Here is a 20,333-nt window from a genome sequence, read left to right as displayed (position 1 = left end):
TTTGGCAACCGACGACCAATTCGTGCGTAGATGAATGCCACTGTCAGGGCGTGTGTGTTTGTAAGCGCTCATAGAGATGTGAGGATCATAAGTACAATTTGTCAAGCAGACCATTTAATCTGTCTGAAGGAAAGGCCAATACATTTCATTGCAAATTTATTCATACCTCTTAAACATTTAAACTGCTTTACATTTTATTTCACCTTGGGATTTTCTGTTATAGATCCCCATAACTTCAGAAGTAAAAGAAAGGATTTGTGGTTGTCGAAAGTTTGTTCAAATATCAACTTTTGCTGCTATTGCAGCTGCAAGTCTTTCGGTTATTTCTGTACTACCTCTGCACATTTTCATCGTTCGTCGTTTTAAATCGATTTTAAGATCTTTCTAAAGGTTCTCAGTTTGATATAGATCTGGACTTGATCTGGACGTGTCTGCCTCGACCTGAAGTGTTCTACTGTGGCTCTGGTTGTATGTTTCGGATCTGACAGACTTCATGACTTTCTTTCAAAAATGATTTTTTTTTTCTTGTTGCTTTGTATTTGTGAAGCGAACAGACACTTGTATTAGTCAGTATTTCCTCCAGCACTGACCTACAGGTAGACACCTCAGGGAACAAGCTTTCATGCATATGATAGTCAGTTTGGGTAACATTAATTAGTAAACATCTAATAAAGTAGTGACAAGGCATTTTATTATTGAGCACTGATTGATGAGTTATTGTCTGATGGGCCAGATGGATTTAGGCCTGTGAGTGGAAATTTGCAGCATAATTAGCTACAGATGTGGAGATGTTGCAACCGTAATCCCGTGCAACATTTAGAAACTAAAATCGAAGGCAATGATGTTGAAACTGCTTTTTTTTTCAGTATAATTGTGTGTTTAATGGTTTCTTCCTTGATAGATGATACCACTGACATCAATAAAGAAAAAATAAACGTATTGTGTTTACTGAGATGAAAATTAAAGCTTAGCACATAGCAATGCCAGAAACCGCCTCGTTTTATCTCAAAATAATAAAAGTCACTATAAATTAGGCTGTTTAATCTGATAACATTGGACAATGGGGAAAAACCTATTTGAGTTGTGAGGCTTCTTCACGCTGCCTATCTGAAGCCCTGATAGGAAATGCACAGAAACAAAGCCAGCAGTCATTTACTCACTAAAAAAAACACTAATTAATTGCTGCTCCTTTAAATTGACACAGCCATAAATGCATTGTAAGTGTTTGGTTTGAGCTTCAGTTACAAGCCATGATTACAAATTTACAAGACAGATCAAGGCAACAAATGTCAATTAATCGGCTCGGCTGCCAGGAGCGACACAGGGAGAGTAGAGTTCGCACCGAGGTGAGATTAATTCGGTGAACGCATTCTGCACACGTAACGAGATGAGATTCAGCTGAGAGGGGCTTGCATCCATGTAAATCAGGGTGGTTTTGAAATAATCTGTTTATTCGTGGAAACAAATACATGCTCGGTATTCATCCATCGTTTTTCTTCTGTTATTGAACCACTTCTTTTGCTATTATCCATTTGTCTCTCTCGTTATCTGTTAAACTTTGGTTGATGCTGGGAATTTTTTTGTTCTTTTTGTCGTGTGTAACAGAAACTGAGCCCACACGAGAACACAACTGATCTGAACAATCTTTTCATTTGCCCCTAAAATATACTCATAGAAATAACTAACACTGTTGCTATCAGTGTCTTCATCCATGTAAGAACACCATAAGTGAATGGATGCGGCGCTTTGATGTTGCCTGGAAAATGCACAAACGCAGGAATGGAGCTGAGGAGCATGTTTTTATGGAGTTTGTCACAGAGCTGGAAAGCATAGAAAATTAACGCTGCCACCCTTTGTTTGATACTGGGAACATTTAGGGTTAGAGTTACTAGCATTTATTCTGGCCTATAGACTATAAACCATATAGACTATCAAAAAGAAACAGAAAACAAGTGCAACTAGCATAACATGAAACATTTGTTCTTGTGTTCGCAATAGCATTCTTGTCAACATGGATATTATGGACACACTTAGTGACTGTTGTTGACAAAGGTCAAGTGAGGAAACTTGTTCATTGTAACAAACCTTTTTCCAACAACAGAATTGTAAATGGATGCACAATATATCTTCACATTTCTATGTCTGCATTGAATGATAAATGTTTTTTTTTTTTACTTGATAACCAGCTGCCTTGTGAAGACCAGATCATCTTGTTGAAGGGCTGCTGCATGGAGATCATGTCGTTGCGAGCGGCAATCCGTTATGACCCCGAAAGCGAGACGCTGACGCTGAGCGGGGAGATAGCCGTGAAGCGCGAGCAGCTGAAGAACGGAGGGCTGGGTGTGGTGTCTGACGCCATCTTTGATTTGGGCAAAAGCCTGGCGCAGTTCAACCTGGACGACACGGAAGTGGCGCTTCTGCAGGCCGTGCTTCTCATGAGCTCAGGTACACTTAAAGGAAAAAAGGCATCTTTCAATTTATAATTTCATGTTTACGTGCCATTGAAGGAAACATGTAGGCAATGAGGTCTTACTTAAATAAAAATTTCAATCGTACTTCTCCCTGGGAGATAAAATGTTTAAACCCATTAAGTACTGTACTTAGTGCTTAGATCTAGGTGTTTAAAAACCAGAAGCTGTCATTTAAAGAAATGCCTCGTCTAAACCTTCCCCACACACTTTTTGGTCCCCTTTCTTAAAGATTGGGTCCACTGTCCCAATCTGTAACTCCAGAGCTATTGTCCAGTCCTACAAGTAACAAAAAGAGGCTTGTCAACCAGGTCAATAATGTCCAGAGTCTTCACCATCTCAGGATGAATGTTTTGCACTCCAGGCAACATGCTGATGAGGAGCTATCCGCTACTGAGTCATGTAGAGGAAGTACATTTTGAACTTGGGATATTTGCTTCCTCTACTAAGGATATGGGCACTGGATTAAGAAGATCCTCAAAGTTATCTTTACGTACCCCTAACAAGGTCCTTAGTGTGGGTCAGCAGCTCAAACCCTTTGCCAAACAAGACATAGGGAATAACCTATGCTTTCTTTTCTAAGTCACTTCCAGAACTTTCATGAGACCAACCAAAAGTCCGTCCCCATAGCTTCTCTGAATTGCTCCTTCACCTACATTTTTCCTCATGCATCAAGAAAGCCATTCATTAACTACCAACAGGACTGTCAGTTCTGCTATATTGTCAATGAACTGGTTGTTTTTTGTTGTTATTGTTTTGGTGTAGCATTATTGAGTAAAACATTTGTGCACCTGCTTCTGGCTTTCTCAATGATTTATTGCTGTAGCCACACATCATAATCATCATCATCAAGAAAACGCTACCAAGATCAGAGCTTACTAAACGTTCCTTTGCCTCCTTTCTTGACAGATCGCTCAGGCCTGACGTCTGTGGACAAGATAGAGAAGTGCCAGGAGACGTACCTGCTGGCATTCGAGCACTACATCAACTACCGCAAGCACAACATTCCCCACTTCTGGCCCAAACTCCTGATGAAGGTGACGGACCTGCGGATGATCGGCGCGTGCCACGCCAGCCGTTTCCTTCACATGAAGGTGGAGTGTCCCAACGAACTGTTCCCGCCGCTTTTCCTCGAGGTCTTTGAGGAACAGGAAGTGTGACACGTGCAGATGCCAGCGTGTGCAACAAGAAGCAGGAAACAGGAGACGGGCTAAGCCACAGCAACGCATGGAGAGTCTCATCGGCAGGAATTTGCGTTTCTCCAACATCAAATTCACAGTTTGTGCTTACAAAGAAACTGGATATAACCGGAAAGAAAACACACCAGCAACGGGAGAATGGAACAAGAACCTCCTCCCTCTCTTTCTTACACCTTCTCCTGTTTAAACATCCGTGTGGGGGCCCTTCTGTCTGAGCAAGCTGTTTTGTCCAGAAAGAGTTGTTGCCATTTGCCAAGACACATCCACAAACACATAAAAACACTCACACACAGAGCCACAGCTTGTTTCACCTCAGTTCTTCAGGGCAGCATTGTTTGTGGGGGTCAGGTTCCCCTCCTTGTTTCCTTTTTTTTTTTTTTTTTTTTTCTTTTCCGTTTTGAAGCAGCATCAGAGCTGGTCAGGATCTTTCAGTATTATTTCTGAATAAGTGTTAAAACGGTAGTTCAGAAAACACGGCGTCATTTCTCACAGTCATGTGAGCAATCGGCAAACACTGCAAGCTATTTTTTTTTTTTTCCACATTGCTTTGGTGTGCAATGGCGCCGATGGAAGCAAAAGCAACCGGACTCGGCTGCCAGGTAAATCAACTCAATCTGAGCCGTTACTGCTGTTTTGTTGTTTTGTTTTGGAGCTGCTCCTCCTCTAAGATCCCACTGAAACAGGTGCTATATTTATATACAAAAGGCTAGTCGAGTTCGATGAAAATGTTCTGTCAGCCTTTTAAAAGGGGGCAGACCAAATCTGCTTTTTTTTATTTTTTATTTTTTTTATTTGTCATTGGACCGGCTCCTGTGACTCATACACACACATACATACATGCATGCATACATACATATGTGCAGGCGGTCCTCGTCGCTGCCTGCGCAGCTCTCATACCGTCGTATGAATGACAATGAAGCGCTTCTCTCTCCGAGGAGTTAAGACTCTGAAAGAAGGAAAGGAAAAACGCGATGGGAGAAGGGAGAGATTCCCTTTGAGAAGCAGAAGTAAGGAGGAGCGGAGGCAGGGAGAGGAAATGCGGCGTAATACCCGGACTGGGGTCAGAAGTAAATCTTCTGCACCCCGTCTGCCTCTGTCTTCATTTGACACACACATTTATATGGAAACACACAACTTCACCTCAGAGTAACATAAATGCCTCATTTTACTGTACACACTGCACGACAGTGTCGATTTAAAGCCCTCATCCGTAGGGTTTCTACAGAGTCCACTCCTCACGGACTCAGCTCAGTGTGGCCCCTCCAGGCTTCCATACACACTTGCCTTTTTTAGAAAAAAAAAAAAAACGAAAAAAGAAAAAAAAGAAATCTATGGGAGTCACCGAGAGCAGGCGAAAAGGCCAAGAAGGCTACCATTTACCTCAAATACGGACACACCCCGAGGATGGGGCGGCCATGCTGCCCCACGGTGTCAGGCACTACCTCACCTCTGTGGACACAGGGCAGTTGCCCACAGCCAGACATACACCGTTCAACTGGTTTCATATGTGGACTAACACAAAAGTTCAGACTTTTCTTTTTTGTTGTTGTTGTTTTGCATAGCGGCACAAAAACACTCAAAGAACACACGCAGACACACATTTAACTCTCTCACTTGGTTCTAATGAGAAACCGTACAAAAAGACAGGAGGGCCGACCACCCCTCCCCACCCTGTGGGGGTAGGGGGAGTGGTACCCATCGCATTCGGATCATCTCGTTGTTCTGTTATTTGGGACCAAGCGTCAACCTTTCATCCCCTTCTGTAGAAACAGAAACTGACTTACAGGAGCAACAAATGAACGGTGGGCACCCCCCAGCTTAGACCACCTCAGAGAGCAAGCAAGGGGAGCAGACGGGGCACAGCGAGCAAGCGCCCACGATGGCCTCACCCGCTGAATTAGCGCGCAGAGACCGGGCGTCTGCAAACGAGTGACTTTCCACAGCTCGCCCATGATTTCTGCCACTGGATATAGAACAAAACAGGATATCTGTGATTGATGGTCACCACATTAGATTTACAATCATGGGGAAAAGAAAGATTCTAACAAGGTCGCTGTCATTTTAATTTCGAAATTACAGAGGAGATGATATTTAAAATCTTTAAATCTAAAAATGCTAAAAATCGGATAATTTAAGTGTATGGTGCAAGATTTTAACAGGTTGAATTTTATTAAATGTAACATTTTTCCATTTCCACCTTTGATCAGTACAGTGATGGGGGGGAAAAAAACTACATTGAATGATCTACTGTAGGTTTTATTAGTTTCTCTAATCACTGTAGATTAGCCTCCACTTTTCATTACAGCAAAATATTCCCTGTTGAGTTTGGTGTCCATGTCCCGTTGAGTCCAAATTTCTGCCTTGCTTCAGATGTCGGACATAAGAATTCTTTTTTCACTCTAATAATACATTGTTTTATAGAGGAATATATGATCAAGCTGCCTTTTTACTGAGACAGCAAATCAAGGCCAAATCATCCCCCTTCCACTACTGTGCTTGTCAGTTGGTGAAGGACTTTGTTCCTGAAGTCTTACGACTCATTGCCGACCAGGAACCTAAAGTCACGCCACTGTAATTTGATATTGCTATAAACCGTAACATTTAACATGCTCGTTGGGTTTTCACAGTTCTTACGAGTATTGCATGTTTTCATTTTGAGGCGCAATTTGTTTTTTTTAACTTTGGGAAGTTTCCAAGTTTAAATCATGTTCATAAACTCAGTGTAGAATGTTCAGAAATGGCCTTAGAGCCACCCTGACATTGGCGGCACCAACAGTTCCTTCCATAAACTCTTTTCTGATGTCTTTCTACCTTGACATTGTGCTAGCCCACTAATGTTTGACTTCTGACCAGCTAACTGTCAGAACACCCATTTTGAAGAGACGTCTGGGTCACACTTGGTGAATTGATTTCTACTAGACTTACTTTTAAATCCCATGGCAACAAAGGCGGAGTTTCTTTTTGTCATGATTGTAATCAAATGTCTTGTGTATCCCAGTTCTTGTCACTATACTAGTAATGTGTAAAACATCCATGGCAGACATCATACATGAGGCAGCTAAATGACTATTAAAGAATACATAATCTGTTAAGAAAAGCCCACTCTGTTCCTTCAATTCTGGGTCCATGCCAAAACTGGGTTCCCCTCCTATAAAAGAGTCAGTTCTACTTAAATGTCAAGCAGCAGTCCTGTACATAATGTATAACTCACACCTCTACCAGATGGATAAGCGTCCGCAACGGAAAGTTAAAGAGGACCTGGAATGTTGCTCCTTTCAGCACATCAACAGCTTCTGGGATTCATCACTTCTCCTGCTCTGCCATCCTCATGGCCTTCCCTGGAGCTGAGCTCAAGCCGTCATTACATCCCCATCCAGCCTGGCTAGTGGGAGTTTTTGCACTACTGGAGCAGTCCTCACTTTCACCCTTTCCTCTTCAAAGTTTTATCTGTACACATTTGTTGGCCCAACTCACCCCAAATGGGAATCGTTGACCACTCTGTATAACAGAGGCTGACAGCCACAGTGGCCTCAGGCCCAAACCTTTCCTGTTGCCGGCGTCACGCCGACAACCCAGAGAAAAATGGGGGTTTGGGGGTGTTTGTGAGAGACCCCTGCATGGGAGGGTTTGGAGGGCTGTGTAGCACTTATCGTCTTCTCGTAATCATCATCATTACATTTCAGATCTGGGGCCCTCCAAATTGTTTTTCCTCCTCTTCTTAACCTTGCTGTTCCCCCAGGGGTTTGGCCAAGAATCGCTGACACCAAACAGGATCCAGGCCTCTCCACCTTGTGAGACAAGGCTGGCCATAAACGCCTTTCAGAGAGGCGCCACCGATTGAATGTGAACAGCAAAGCAGTAGAGGCGAGATCGAGAGATTTGCAAACAAAATGCCATTATTAACTTGGATTAAAGTGGGAATTGTGGATGGGGAAATGTTGGATATGCAATGTGCCCCCCAATTTAGGAGCCCCAACATCTTCTCCCACACCAGCCGAGGACCCAAAATGAGACCCCCCACCCCCACCAGCTTCTCTCAGTTCCAGTCGAAAATTTCAATACTGTGGGGGTCGGAAAAGAATATCCCACATTCCAGAGATTGAGGTTTGGATCACCTCTTTGTTAAACAACTCAAAGAGGAGTGTAAGAAATCTGATGTCGTTTTGTTGAGCGGACTGGGTTTTTGTGTGTAACTGAGGGGGTTAAATGCTGCTTTTCCTTATGGGACAAAATAAGATCTGAAATGATATGAATCCATAAAGCAAAATTTAAAAAAGAGGACTTAAAAAAAAAGACTCCTAAACAGAATTATTGGAGATTTTATTTTTCCTTGTTTTCGTATATTTCTTTGTATTTTGATGCTTTAACTGCTCTGTGTAAAAGAGAGAGGAAAAAGAAAATGGCTGTAGTCACTTTTTGACCATGTGTGCAGTGTAACGTTGGAGAAATTTCACTTCTTCTGCCCACATCTGTCTTTTGTGTTGAGAAGCCAACTGATGCGTTTTGTCTCGTGTCTCTCCAGTTGTCTGTCCTCTTTTATCAGAGGAGGAACTCAGAACCAACAAAACAGGAGTTGCTTTTTTTTTTTTTTTTTTTATACGTATATATATTTCTCTTTTTGTAATGGAATACAACAGAAAATAATGCAACCTTAAACTGAAAACAGAAAAAAAACTGAAACACAAGCCTGTCATACCTCACGCAACACAAAACTTATACGAACTTGGGAGGCATCGTGTTTTGCAGGCACATGTAAAATTGCAGAGATGCATATAGACTAAAAAGGAACAGAGAGTTACGTGTCGGGCCTGTGTGTACGCGTCTGTGTACGAGTTCAGTTCAATAAATTAGATTATTATTGCAAAGTTAATTGATTTCAGTAATTCAATTCAAAAGAGAAAATCACATGCAGGACTACTTGCACACGTTGATAAATTTCAAATAGTTATTTCTGAGTTCATGTTTATGAATGTGGCTCGAAGCTGGAAAAAAAAGTCTTTCTGGGGGGGAAAAAAAAAAATTAAGTCTGAGGGCGGGGGGTTAATTCGTACCAATATGTTATGGTCTACAGAATCATGGGGAAGACTACTGACTGGACAGCTGACAGTATAACCATTGGCAGGCTTTACAAGGAGAATGAAAGACATGAGCTGAGGTTGAAGCAGCTTACTATGCTATTATTATACTTGGTCAGGGCTCTCTTTTCATGAAATACAAAAAGATTCAGCTCATTATATTTTCATACTCACCAATTTAGATTTTTCTGTGTAACGCATCTCCAAATTATTTGCAGAAAACCGCCCTATTCACCATGTTTTCACCTTTTTTTTATTTTTTACTGAAAATGCAGCTTAGTAACAAGGCTACTTGACACTCTTGGCTGGTATTTCCAAATCCAGGAGTAGTATTTATTTTTCTTGGCGTCATTTGGCTATTCCCTGAAGTACAGAGACAAGGTGGACTTTAAACAGTGACTCCTGTGGTGGTGCTAAGATAGTTTCCACTGTGCATATTATTGCATATTAAAGTATATTGGGTGTTTGGTGCAAAATGGTCAGTTTCAGACATTTTTTTAACAAAGGCTTTTATGTATTTCAGGATTTTATCCACTTGGGGGTGATTGTGGCTCCTTACTGTTGACATAAGAGCTAGGAAACAAAATTAGCTTCTCCAAGGTTCTCTAAATTATATTCAAACTTTGTCCCTCCACTGAACTTTCTATTATTAAGCTTGGTTGAAACACTCTTAGCATTTAGTTATAGCTTTATGTTGCTCTTGCAGAAGACGTCCGTCACTTTCTGCTGGTCAACTGTCAAGTCTGGAGTTTTCCAAAAAATTGTGCTGACCATAACATGGCCATAAAATAACATCCTGTTTTAGTGGTATTATATTTTTCTAAGAAACATAATTTGGGGTTTTCATTCATTTGTAAGCTTTAATCAACAAACTGTCACTGTGTGCAATACATCTATAAAACGAGTTTTACTTTGCAAGCAGAATTACTGAAAATAATTTACTTTTCTATGATATTCTACATTATTGAGATGCGTCTGTTGGTTTTTCCTCAAGGTTTGGGGCCCTCTTATTGATTTGGATCTCAGATGAACCCAAGGACATGCTTTGCTAAAATCACTCAGCACTTCTCTGACTGTGTTGTAGATCATGACGTAAAAAAAAAATGTGAACGGCCCAGAGACTGAGGGATGTTTGCTTCTGTAATGGCTGATTGTTTTATGGAACTGAATGTAGCTGAAAGAGGGAGGGACCTTAACCTGGCACCCACAACCCAGCTTCCACTCACCAGCAGAGAGGATAGTGGTGTCACACAGACATTAGGGGAAAGAAGAAAAAAAACTGAGAGGATATATTGCCCGTTTGCAAGGTGCAATACTATGTACTTTTGTATGTTTTCGGTTTGGATTTAGTTTTTGTTTACTTTTTACTTTTTCAGGGGTGGGAGGTGGGGGGCGGGGGGGACATGATCAATGATGTAAATACAAAACCATACAAAAACACTCAAGAATCATTGTAAAAAGTCAACTTTACTGCTCCATCCCATTGTCATGTAAGTGAAGACGACAATAGAAGCAAAGACATGTGTAATGCTTGTTACAACTTTTTTACGTGTGCACGCTCTCACATGTGCATGCAGGTCCATAATCAAAAGTGCCCCTTGACATTAATCATAATCCCCTGTGCCTCGTCTTGTTTGCAAAGAGATAAAAGCCTGTATCCTCTGTAGTCTCATGATGACATGAAGCGCTACACGTGTGGCTGTGGGTTTTTGTGTATGCGTGCTCAGATATTGTCCTTTTAAAACTGATGATGCGAGTGGTGACAGCAGCTCAGTTAGCTGCAGGACAGGAAAGAGAAGATACATGCTAGAGCTGGACTCTTGGTCTAGCATGTGTCTCAGCTAACCCAGCTGCTAAGCACTCACATTGTTGTCATCAAAGTGTAAAATGGATCTGAACGTTTGTCCAAAGCATCGTTGGGTTCCATAAGCTAGCTTGGAAATGTTGCAACATCAGCTTATACCGGCCCCAGTTGCACTAATATTTTTTTTTAATTCTATTGGTTTATGTATGTGTGCTTCTGGGAGAATATTCCTTTCCCCCCACCCCCAAATCTCAATGTCCATTCTGCCCTTGATACATAAAATGGAGTGTAAATGGGGTCTTAGATGATGACAGCAGTTTGAAGTTTCCATTATTTTAACTACAGATGCATTGCACCAATTCACAACAAATGTCATATCAAGGAAGTTTGAAAACAAAAACGACCCAATTTATATCTAGAAATATAATCAGTTCAATATGATCCAATCAGATTGCAATTCAATTAAATGCAGTCCAGTCCAATCCTACTTATAATACAGTGCACTCAAGTTTATAATGGCAATTGCTAAGACATTCTCTAAGGACCTACTGTTCTCTTGTATCCGACACAAAAGGAATTATAAAAGTTATAATATTATAGATACTGTCAGTATCCATATCGTCAGTATCTTTACCGTTGATGGGTTAAGTAAATAGGTCACGGGAAAACAGGCCGTTTGATTGGTGCTTCTTCCATCTACTGAGCTCAGAGTGAGAGTGAGGTTTTTTTACTCTGATTATGAGAAACTTTTAAATCCAGCCTCAACTAATTTGGCTCAATTCTCGCATGTTGATGCTTTGGACAAAGGTGAAGATTGTCTGTAATGTCATTTGTTTTGTTTAGTTTTTTTTTCTTATTAGTTGTGTTTGGTTCCCTGTCCCTCCCCCTATGCCAAATATAGAGTTTGTTGAGACATGCAAACAGCAAGATGTCTATGCAATCTCCCCTCCTAAATCTATTTTTTTTTGCCCAAAAAAAGAAGGACAAGCTCACTGTAACAACGAGCCAGTCTGACTAATTAAAATCAAATTTGGCCTGGCTTGAATTCCAGAGGCTCTTTGCATGACCCAAAGACCCTCGCTGCTCTTGTGTGGGCACATGTCCCAACTGCTCAGCGGAGATGGCCTTCTCGCCCAGCTTTTTTGGCCGGTCCTGAGGCGCAGGAGCTCTTTCCAGCAGTCCGTATCCCACAGAAGTAGGCGGGGCTCATTGGGATGTTGTGGAAAACAAGGACTCAACGAGATGTGCTTTTTTCTGTGAATTGCTCAGAGTGAGATGCGTGAGTCTAAGTGTGCGCGTGCATGCTCGGGTTCTGCTCATGCTTCCTTAATGGGATCGGTGCATCAAAAAAACTTAGATTTTAAAATTAGGACCAGCAGCTAAATTTAATCCCGTTTGCTGCCTTTATATACTGTCACTTAGTTCAATGTAATGTTAGTTCTTAGATTTGTGCTTTAGCTTGTGTTTACTTAAAACCTTAATGCTTTTGATTCTGAATCGGTTTCATTTACGTAGATATAAAGAATTTTCAAGTTTTTGAGACGAAGATTTACGACCGACCTGATTTAGCTTTACGTTAGCACTTAACTTAAAGAGCACTTTGAATGGCCCAAACACGATAAAAAGGGAAGAGTCTTTGTGGTAATTTCTTAAAATGTACATATTTATAAAATTGCATATAAGGTTATGTATATTTAAAACATTTTTAACCCCAAAAAGAAGGGAAAAAAAAATATTCAAAGAATTATTTAAAGTTTACTATAATTTATAATGACGTGCAATAACTCATTGAGTTTCACATATAATCAGAAAGTTCTTCACACATTTGTGGGGATTAATGCACCTTTCCATGAGAGCACCAGCAAGACCCAATCAGCATGCACGCACACAAATGACTTCTTGTTACTGGGTAAAGAAAGTTATTGAAGGATTCTCTCAGGTAAAAAAAAAAAAAACAAACAAAAAAAAAAAGAACATTTTCTAATAAATGATGGTGAACATTAGATTGGAAACCCTTGTTGTTCGTCTTTTTGGCCTCCCAATGTGCAGTTGTGCATTGTGTCTGTTTTCTGTCCTGGATGGGTTTCTAGAAGAAAATGAATTCTAACCAAACACTAAGTTTCCAAGTTTTAGTCCCAGTGAAAATGAACGACGCTCACCTGGTTTGGTAGATGGTTTACACCACAAAGGAAGGCAAATTTGTATCGCATGAGTGTTTTCAATCCTTGTTGGGTTGGAGTTTGTGCTGCTATTGAAGCCCACCTCTCATATCAGGTAAAAGGAATATCCCCCAAAAAATGTTAAAACAATCTGGCACTTTCTCTTTATTGCTGATCTTTTTTCTTTTTTCCCCCCAAAATTTAAGATAAAAAGAGTATCATTTTGCTGAAAATTATGATTGGTTTGAATAATGACATTTTCACTGTGCTGGAGTATTTTTTTATCTTTTCATGCACAACACTTTAAGTTGATTAGGTTTAGGTTCTAAAAAGTATCCATGTAGAAAAATAAAAGTTTTAAATTATATTTATTTATAAGGACATAAATAAATATATTAAATATATAAATTTTCAAATTAACCTTAGCACTTCTTTTTAATCATTATGTCTTATAATTCAGATTTTACCCTGTACGTTAAAGACGCGGTGGAAAATTTATAGATTTATGATTAATAAATAAATAAATAAATCAATTATGGGTCTCTAAAAATATCCTTTTTACTCTGACTAATGATTAATTTTAATATTTCTTTTTAATAAACCTTACTTTCTTAGTGATTTTGTAGTCACGGGGTTATATTTTCCGTTTCGTGTCTCTAACATGATTCTTAACATTCCCAGGTAAGTACATGACGTGCTGTGCAGTATCTCAGATACTGGATAGATTTTGACTTTTCTCAAAACCAGGCTATGCAAAGTTGCTGCTTTTTCTTTACACTTGCTCCCTTTTATAGTCAAAATCTCTTGCAGCCGTAAATAACACTCCCTCGTGTTGAGGCTGGACGTACAGAAGCACATGACTCCCATCTTAAAACCCAGCATCAGTCTTCGTCAGTGTGGAGGCGAAGGAACCTGACCCAACCCCCGACACACACACACACACACACAGACCCCACACACCCCTATCCATCTGATGACGACATGATGCTCTCAACTGATGGGAATCAGTTGCATGTGTAAAACCGTGCATGCCAGTGTCTTTGTGGGAGGATTGAGTTGTGTGTAAGAAAAACTGTGTCAGCGCTTTATGACCGTCTCTCCAGTGTTGGTTGACCTGCTTCACTTTTTCTTCAAAAACCCATCCAAAAAGCACCTTTTAAGGCCTCGGTGAGTGTAGAACAGACATTTGTCCTGTTCCAGATCAGTATTATTCCCTCAGATGAATTTATCACAGTGACAGGCAGACGTATATGAAGAAAAAAATAATAATAAAAAAGGGTGGAAGGGAGGAGGGGCTTGGGAATCATTTCTCATCTTTGGCAAGATTGCAAGGTAGAGAAAAATGAATTTCAAGAAAATAACAGAAAAATAGATACTTCAAAAGAGAAACGTCAGCAGCTTTAATCAACCAAAGCTGTGTTGCTCCAGAATAAGGGAAATCACTGGCACAGATGAAGAGTTTGGATCTTTGTAGTTCACTTCAAACGTTCACATTATTGATTGCTTTAATCGCCCTCATCATTTTCCTCCAATTTGTTTCATGCTTCGGCAGGTGATTTATTCTAAAATCTGCACTTTTATAAAAATAAAAAAAAGGGAGGATTTGAGTCTTTTCAGAAGGAAGATTCAGGTGCTACATTGAATCCACAAACCGGGCACAAAAATGAGTTTGAGAGTATTAAAACTCAAAGTAAAGTCATTTTAGTGGTGCTGCGTATCACAAGAGTTTGCTGGCCAGTCAAACACAGTGGTATTATGATCTTAAAGCCTTAAACCTTTGGAAATGTGAGCAGGTACCAAATCTGGTAATCTGCATTTCCCTAAAGTTTGTGACCACAAGGAATCGCTGTGTGCTCGATATCATCTTCATTTTTTGTATTTTTTTTTTTTTTTTTTTTTGACTCAACTTTCCACTAAAGTGATCAAGTGCAGCTGTCTGTGGAAAGTCCTTTAGCAATGAGTTTTTGTAGTTTGGTGATTATAAATGTCTATCAAGCCAGTGATCCCAATTATATTAAAAGTCAGAAATCATTATTTCAGTATCCAAAGTTTGGATTGGATTACTTTGTTTCATACGTAATCCAATTTTTAGAGAAGTGGCATTTATTTTATTTTTACTAGCATGAACCCATATAAACATGAAGATTTGCAGAAATAAGCCCTTGAAATCTATCACTCTGTGTGTATAAATCTACATAATCACTTTTTGGACTCAATTACTGAAATAGACTTGATGATCTAAATTATTGACATCGTATTTAGAGTCGCCAACATCGATATTGGTGGCTATTAGTGGATTAAAAGGCATGAAAATACTGGGTAAGATGGGGAAACATTTTTGCGGCTCAGATCGTCTGCATAGAGATTTTATAGTCAAAGGGTTTTATGGAAAAGTTTATGTATAAATGAGTGAGTGTGCAGATTTTAGCTGAAATTTTAGTAGTGGATAGAAATTAGAAAGTTGAGGTGTTGAGTTTGGGAGAGATATTGAATTAGGAAAGATATACAGTGTATTGTAATTTTTTATTATTTTTTTAATCTTCAGATGATTAACTGGCCTCAAAGGGTGCTTATTGTTCTCTCATTGTGGTTCAACCTATTTCCTACTCCGCCAAATGCCCACAATCACATCACACCATCCACTTACGTGCACGAGCCTACTGTGAAATCAAAAGCATCGCTCGCTTCTCGGCAACTTGCTGCAAAGGTATTCACATCTCTTACACTTCAGTGTGTTTCACATCCATGCAAGTAAAATCCAGTGCAATCAAGGCTAACCACTTAAACTGACAGATCTGGGAGCAAATGTCTTTGCTCACTGCTGCATGCACATAAAACTCTGCATGTCTATATCAGAAAGCTGGAGTGCACAAGTACAACATGTCTTTTATGCAGCAATTAGTGTGAGGTAAATGCTTCTACTGAATTCCGGTGGTGCTATTTTTTTTTCTTTTTTTTTTTGCCAACAACTGAGATAATTGTGTCTTTATTGATTTATTTAAGTATTATTACTATGCAATGAGTTTTCCTCATTCAAAATGAAGATGCTAATTTTAAGCTGTGTTTTTACAAAGCTGAAAAGCGGCACCCTTTGGGTTACATTTTTTTTCTCTGACTTTTTTATTTTACTAAAGGATCTTGTTCAGACTGCTTACAGCAGTAACAAATTACATTACAAATACTGGCAGTTCTAATTACATTTTTGCAACGTAAACAGAACTTAACATTTACTCGCCACGGCAGACGCTGTGCTGAGTTCTGCAGACTCGCGTGTGTTTTGTTTTGCATATCTGGAAAGCGGAAGAAACAAGACATTAGATGGATTACTTATTTATACTGATGCTTTACAAACCTAACAAACTACGATTTTTTAAAAATTTACTTTATTGTTTTTTATGCTCTTGGTGAACAAAATCCAGAAAATCAAGAAAAAAAAAAAATCTTGGTGCAAAATAAAATAAAGTTGTTGTAAATTTGTCCTGTGATGGCATCTGAAATTTGATTTTTTTAAATTATTTTTTGTCTTTTTATTTGTCAGGTTGTAGCTTAAAAGAATAACCTTGTTGTCACTTTTTCATATTTTGCTGTTTAATCAACCACCGTGAAAATTAAGATGCATCAATTTTAATGTACCTTTCTGAGCCTTTATGCAGCACCAAACCTTGCCTCTGTGCCTCCTAGCTTCCTAGCCATTTATGATGTGAAGATGCAGTAATTTAATGATGTTTCTACCAGAGAGCCTAGTGTCTCTGGAAATAACATTCAACCTTGTGTTGCTCTGTCTTGTGGCAGCCAGCTCGGCCACCCATTGTCAGTGTTTGTGAATCTTTGCCAGGTCTTAAGCGAACTGCCAAGTTCCTGTCTCTGTAGCAGTTTGTCAACCTGTCCAAAAGGAGGAATCTGATGACTTGCATCCTGTGGAATAACATTTTTCCTTTAGATATATGTTGCATTAAATGAAGGACTAAACTCTCAAGATACAAAAAAGCCATTGAGGTTAACCAGAAAGCTTTGGAGTGTAGCAAAAAGGGGAATAAATAAATGGCTCTCTGAAGAACCTCTGAAGTTAATGCAGGTGAAACGGTGTTTTACTTAAGAGGATGAACAACATATGTACCCTCTGTTCCCATTCTACAACTGGTGCTAGAGCTGGATCTTACCTTCCTTTACTGTGAAAAATCAATAAAACATTTAAGAAGTGCTTTGGTTTTCCAAAGCCAGATGACCAGCATGGTGCCACATCAGCATATTATTATTATTATTATTATTATTATTATTTCAAGAACTTTGGGTCTCACTGTTAAGACACAATGTTCGGAGCAGGATTTACTACGGCAATGAAGTGATATCAAAATGTCAGCAGCGTTTTCATGAACAGATGTGGAAACAATCTTTTCGCCGGTCATCAGTGCAGATCTATGCAGCACAAAAAGCTAGAAAATAAAATACGAGGAACTTACTTCACCCTTCAGAATGAAAAATTGGATTAGTTGTTGGTCTCCCATTTCTGTTGAGTTGTCTTTCAGATGGCACCAGTTTTTCTGTCTGAGAGTCTGTCCAAGTATTCTCAGTCACATTTAGGAATCCAATTACCGTACACCAAATGAAAGCTCTTTTCGATGCCAATGGCATAGCTCAGCTCTGATTTGTAGTTTTAAAAGGTGATGAGCTGGCACCAAATTTTCCCCAATAAAATAAAACAATTCAAACCAAACAAGCAAAAAAAACATAAGCGAGAACTTAAAGCTTCTTGAATGTCCTGACAGTTATTTTGCTTCTGATCTATGCTATAGTTTGATTTAAAATAGTTGTTGTACATTTGTCACTTTTGGTTTACTTTTATTTCCCACTTCACAGTTTTACTCCATTACGATGAGCTGAAGGAACATGACCAGTGTGCTAGAGGTTACATACATCATTTTAAGTCACATAACACATGTCAAATAGCAGCAAAAGGAATATATCAACTAAAAGGTGCAGGACTAAATCAATGTAATTTGTGTTATTTTGCCAATCCAGGCCTGTCTGTGCCAGATAAGGTCCGCTCTTGCCATGGGTAGATTGAATAGAGGGTGAGGTATGAGGTTGATTCAGCCCACTGAGCTTATCTTTTTCTTTCTTTGTTTTTTTTTTTTTTAGCAAAACAATGAATCAAACAGATTACTAAATTCTTAATATTTGGGTTTCAGTGATTTAAAAAAAAAATTACAAATACATTGAATTTGTATAAATCAGTACTCAATATATAGCAAGTCCATAAATATGTTCTGTCTGTATTGACTTTATGATCAGTTCTTTGGTCAGAGTATGATGAACATAGGTCCCACTCGCTCATGCTAACTAACTAGCAGGCAATGGGCTAACATTAGCTTAAGTGAATGAACTTTAATGAGGAGAACGTAAATCAATAACAACCGACTGACTTCAACCTTGTTATGCAGCATAATGTTACTTATTTCTTCCTGTAGATGGGGTTCAGTAAAGTCTGACCAGGTTCTTTGTAAACTTCAAAACAGTGAGGCTCCTTCTAGTTTTTTTTCTCTGGTCCAACAAATTAGCTCCTGACTTTTGACCCAGGATTTGGTTAAAACTCCTGCTTCAATCCCCACAGGATAAACCCAGCCTTTTAAAGAATTATGAATAATTCAGAATTCTTTCACACCTGCACGAAGTCCAAAGCATACTTCAGAGGTTGTTCTCTTTTGCAAGGCTGTAAGACCAAAATGACTGAACTCTGTTCTTGCTGCTTGTTGTTGAGCAGAACTTTACTTGTCATGCCTTGTAATATGAAGGTTGTGTGCGGCAGGAGGAGAGCTCTGCGGGGTATGGGGACAACTGTGACTCGGTTTGTAGATCAGTCATTCTGCTGTTGGATATTAATGAAGTCGCGATGAAAAGTCCTGGCTAGAAAGAACTTTGTTCTTGCAGCCTTGGGTAAAAGCACATTTCTCAGCTCTTGCAGTGCATGTACTGGCCTTAGGAGGTCTCTGCAAACTTTGTTGGAGATCAGAATGAATTCCATGCTTCTTTCAAAAACTGGAGTGCAGCTTTGGGAAAATGTAAAGCTAATATTCAAATGAGCTGATGACATTTGATGTAGCATGTCAACAGCATAACTTGGAATATATTGTTGATGAGGGCATTTAAAAGGCATACTCCATCTTCCCTGGACAGAATTTGTATGGTGGGTTTGGAAATAGGCTAAAAAAAAATAAATTGGCCGCCTATTGGATTGTCCAGAAGTTATATAACAGCTCCATAGTAATAGCCTATAGATTTGATGGACAATTTAAAGTGAAAACCGGGATCCATATGTTCTCTAACCAAGTTGTGGAATTTGAATTGATTTTCTTAATTCCAATTTAGAACCAACACAAATAGGGTGCCTAACAGATTTGACTGATATGGGTTTTATCATCAGAGCTAAAATAGGTCACACATAAGGGTAACCATGGTGAGCCCCTGCCTTCAAAATCAATACTGGGCCCACATACACAAGTTGGCTGGGTCCAGATTGCCTTCTTTCCAAAACTACAATATCTCCATATGCAAATCATTTTCAGTCAGAAAACAAACACTTTTCAGACAAATTGCCATAACAGAGACAAACTCAGCATTTTAAACAATTTAATTAAACCTTATGGGAAAATTTCAGCCATTAAGGCTGTTTGTGTACGTCACTGTCTCATATACTATATACTAGTACGGGCCATTTACTATATGGAATGAAACAAACGCCTTGTTTGAAATTCTTTACTCATATAAACCGCTCTGCTTGCACTATGCAAAAGGGTTAGAAGAAGATGGCTTAAAGAGGCAGGAGCAGCGAGACCATCAACTGTGGAAATTTAAAAAAAAATGTGTTCTGCTCTGGTGTATTTCCAGATCATGGGTATGTTTTTCCCTACTTATCACCCATAAATCCAATACATTTACCTTCAATTTCTAGTCTGGCGTTTGTTTTGATATGTCCCAGACAATAAGCAGCTCTGAGCATATTTTTAGACCCAGTCGTTTTAATTATTTTTTCTTCCTTCGTGCTTCTCAGTCTTTGCTGGGATCAACACGAAAGAACAATATTCAGAACCCAACCCCACAAAGTGCTGGGATCAACATATATCCACAAACAAACGCAGTCGAGCTCCAGTTGACCCTCTGAGCTGAACCTTTACATTTGTCTCACCGACAAACCTAAAAAAATATCCACTGTGATTTCCCACACCACCCACGCCTTCATCGCACCAGCTCCACCGGTTCCTCCCGCCAAACCCCAAATCTCCACCGCTACCCGTGCTCCTCCTCCCAGATCGAGTCCAGTGGGTGGTGTGATGTCAGGTGAACGTGGTGGACTGCCGAAAAGAGGCCCAGACAATCAGTGTGCTTTGTAAACGTTGGTGTGAAGCTCTCACACCTTTATGTTTGTTGTCTGGATTTTAAAAAGGAAGCTATTTTTATGCTAACTGTCGCTGGTTTATTTTGCTCTCTATTTATGTAATTATTGTGACTCAGAATACGTCTGAAATGTTCTTTGATCTGTCAAATCATCGGTGACAGTTGGAATGAACCAATAATAAAAAAAAAAAATTAAAATAAAACATTTGTCTTTTTTGTTTCTGTGATACGAAATC

General features: G+C 39.4%; 1 protein-coding gene across 2 annotated transcripts in view; it reads left to right on the top strand.

Moving 5' to 3' along the window:
• The window catches only part of thrab (thyroid hormone receptor alpha b), a 135,109-nt gene extending 115,197 nt beyond the window's left edge, over positions 1 to 19,912 (top strand). For both annotated transcript variants that reach the window (XM_081600261.1, XM_081600260.1), the window contains 2 exons: positions 2,187 to 2,445; positions 3,378 to 19,912. In XM_081600261.1, the coding sequence (XP_081456387.1) occupies positions 2,187 to 2,445; positions 3,378 to 3,628 (510 nt within the window). In that variant the 3' untranslated portion in view covers positions 3,629 to 19,912. The remainder of the gene's footprint in view (positions 1 to 2,186; positions 2,446 to 3,377) is intronic.
• Positions 19,913 to 20,333: the final 421 nt, after the last annotated feature.

Source organism: Poecilia reticulata, chromosome 19, assembly GCF_904066995.2.
Source record: "Poecilia reticulata chromosome 19, P_reticulata-male-v2, whole genome shotgun sequence".
In the NCBI taxonomy this organism is placed as follows: Eukaryota; Metazoa; Chordata; class Actinopteri; order Cyprinodontiformes; family Poeciliidae; genus Poecilia; species Poecilia reticulata.
This window is presented reverse-complemented; position numbering and strand designations above follow the sequence as displayed.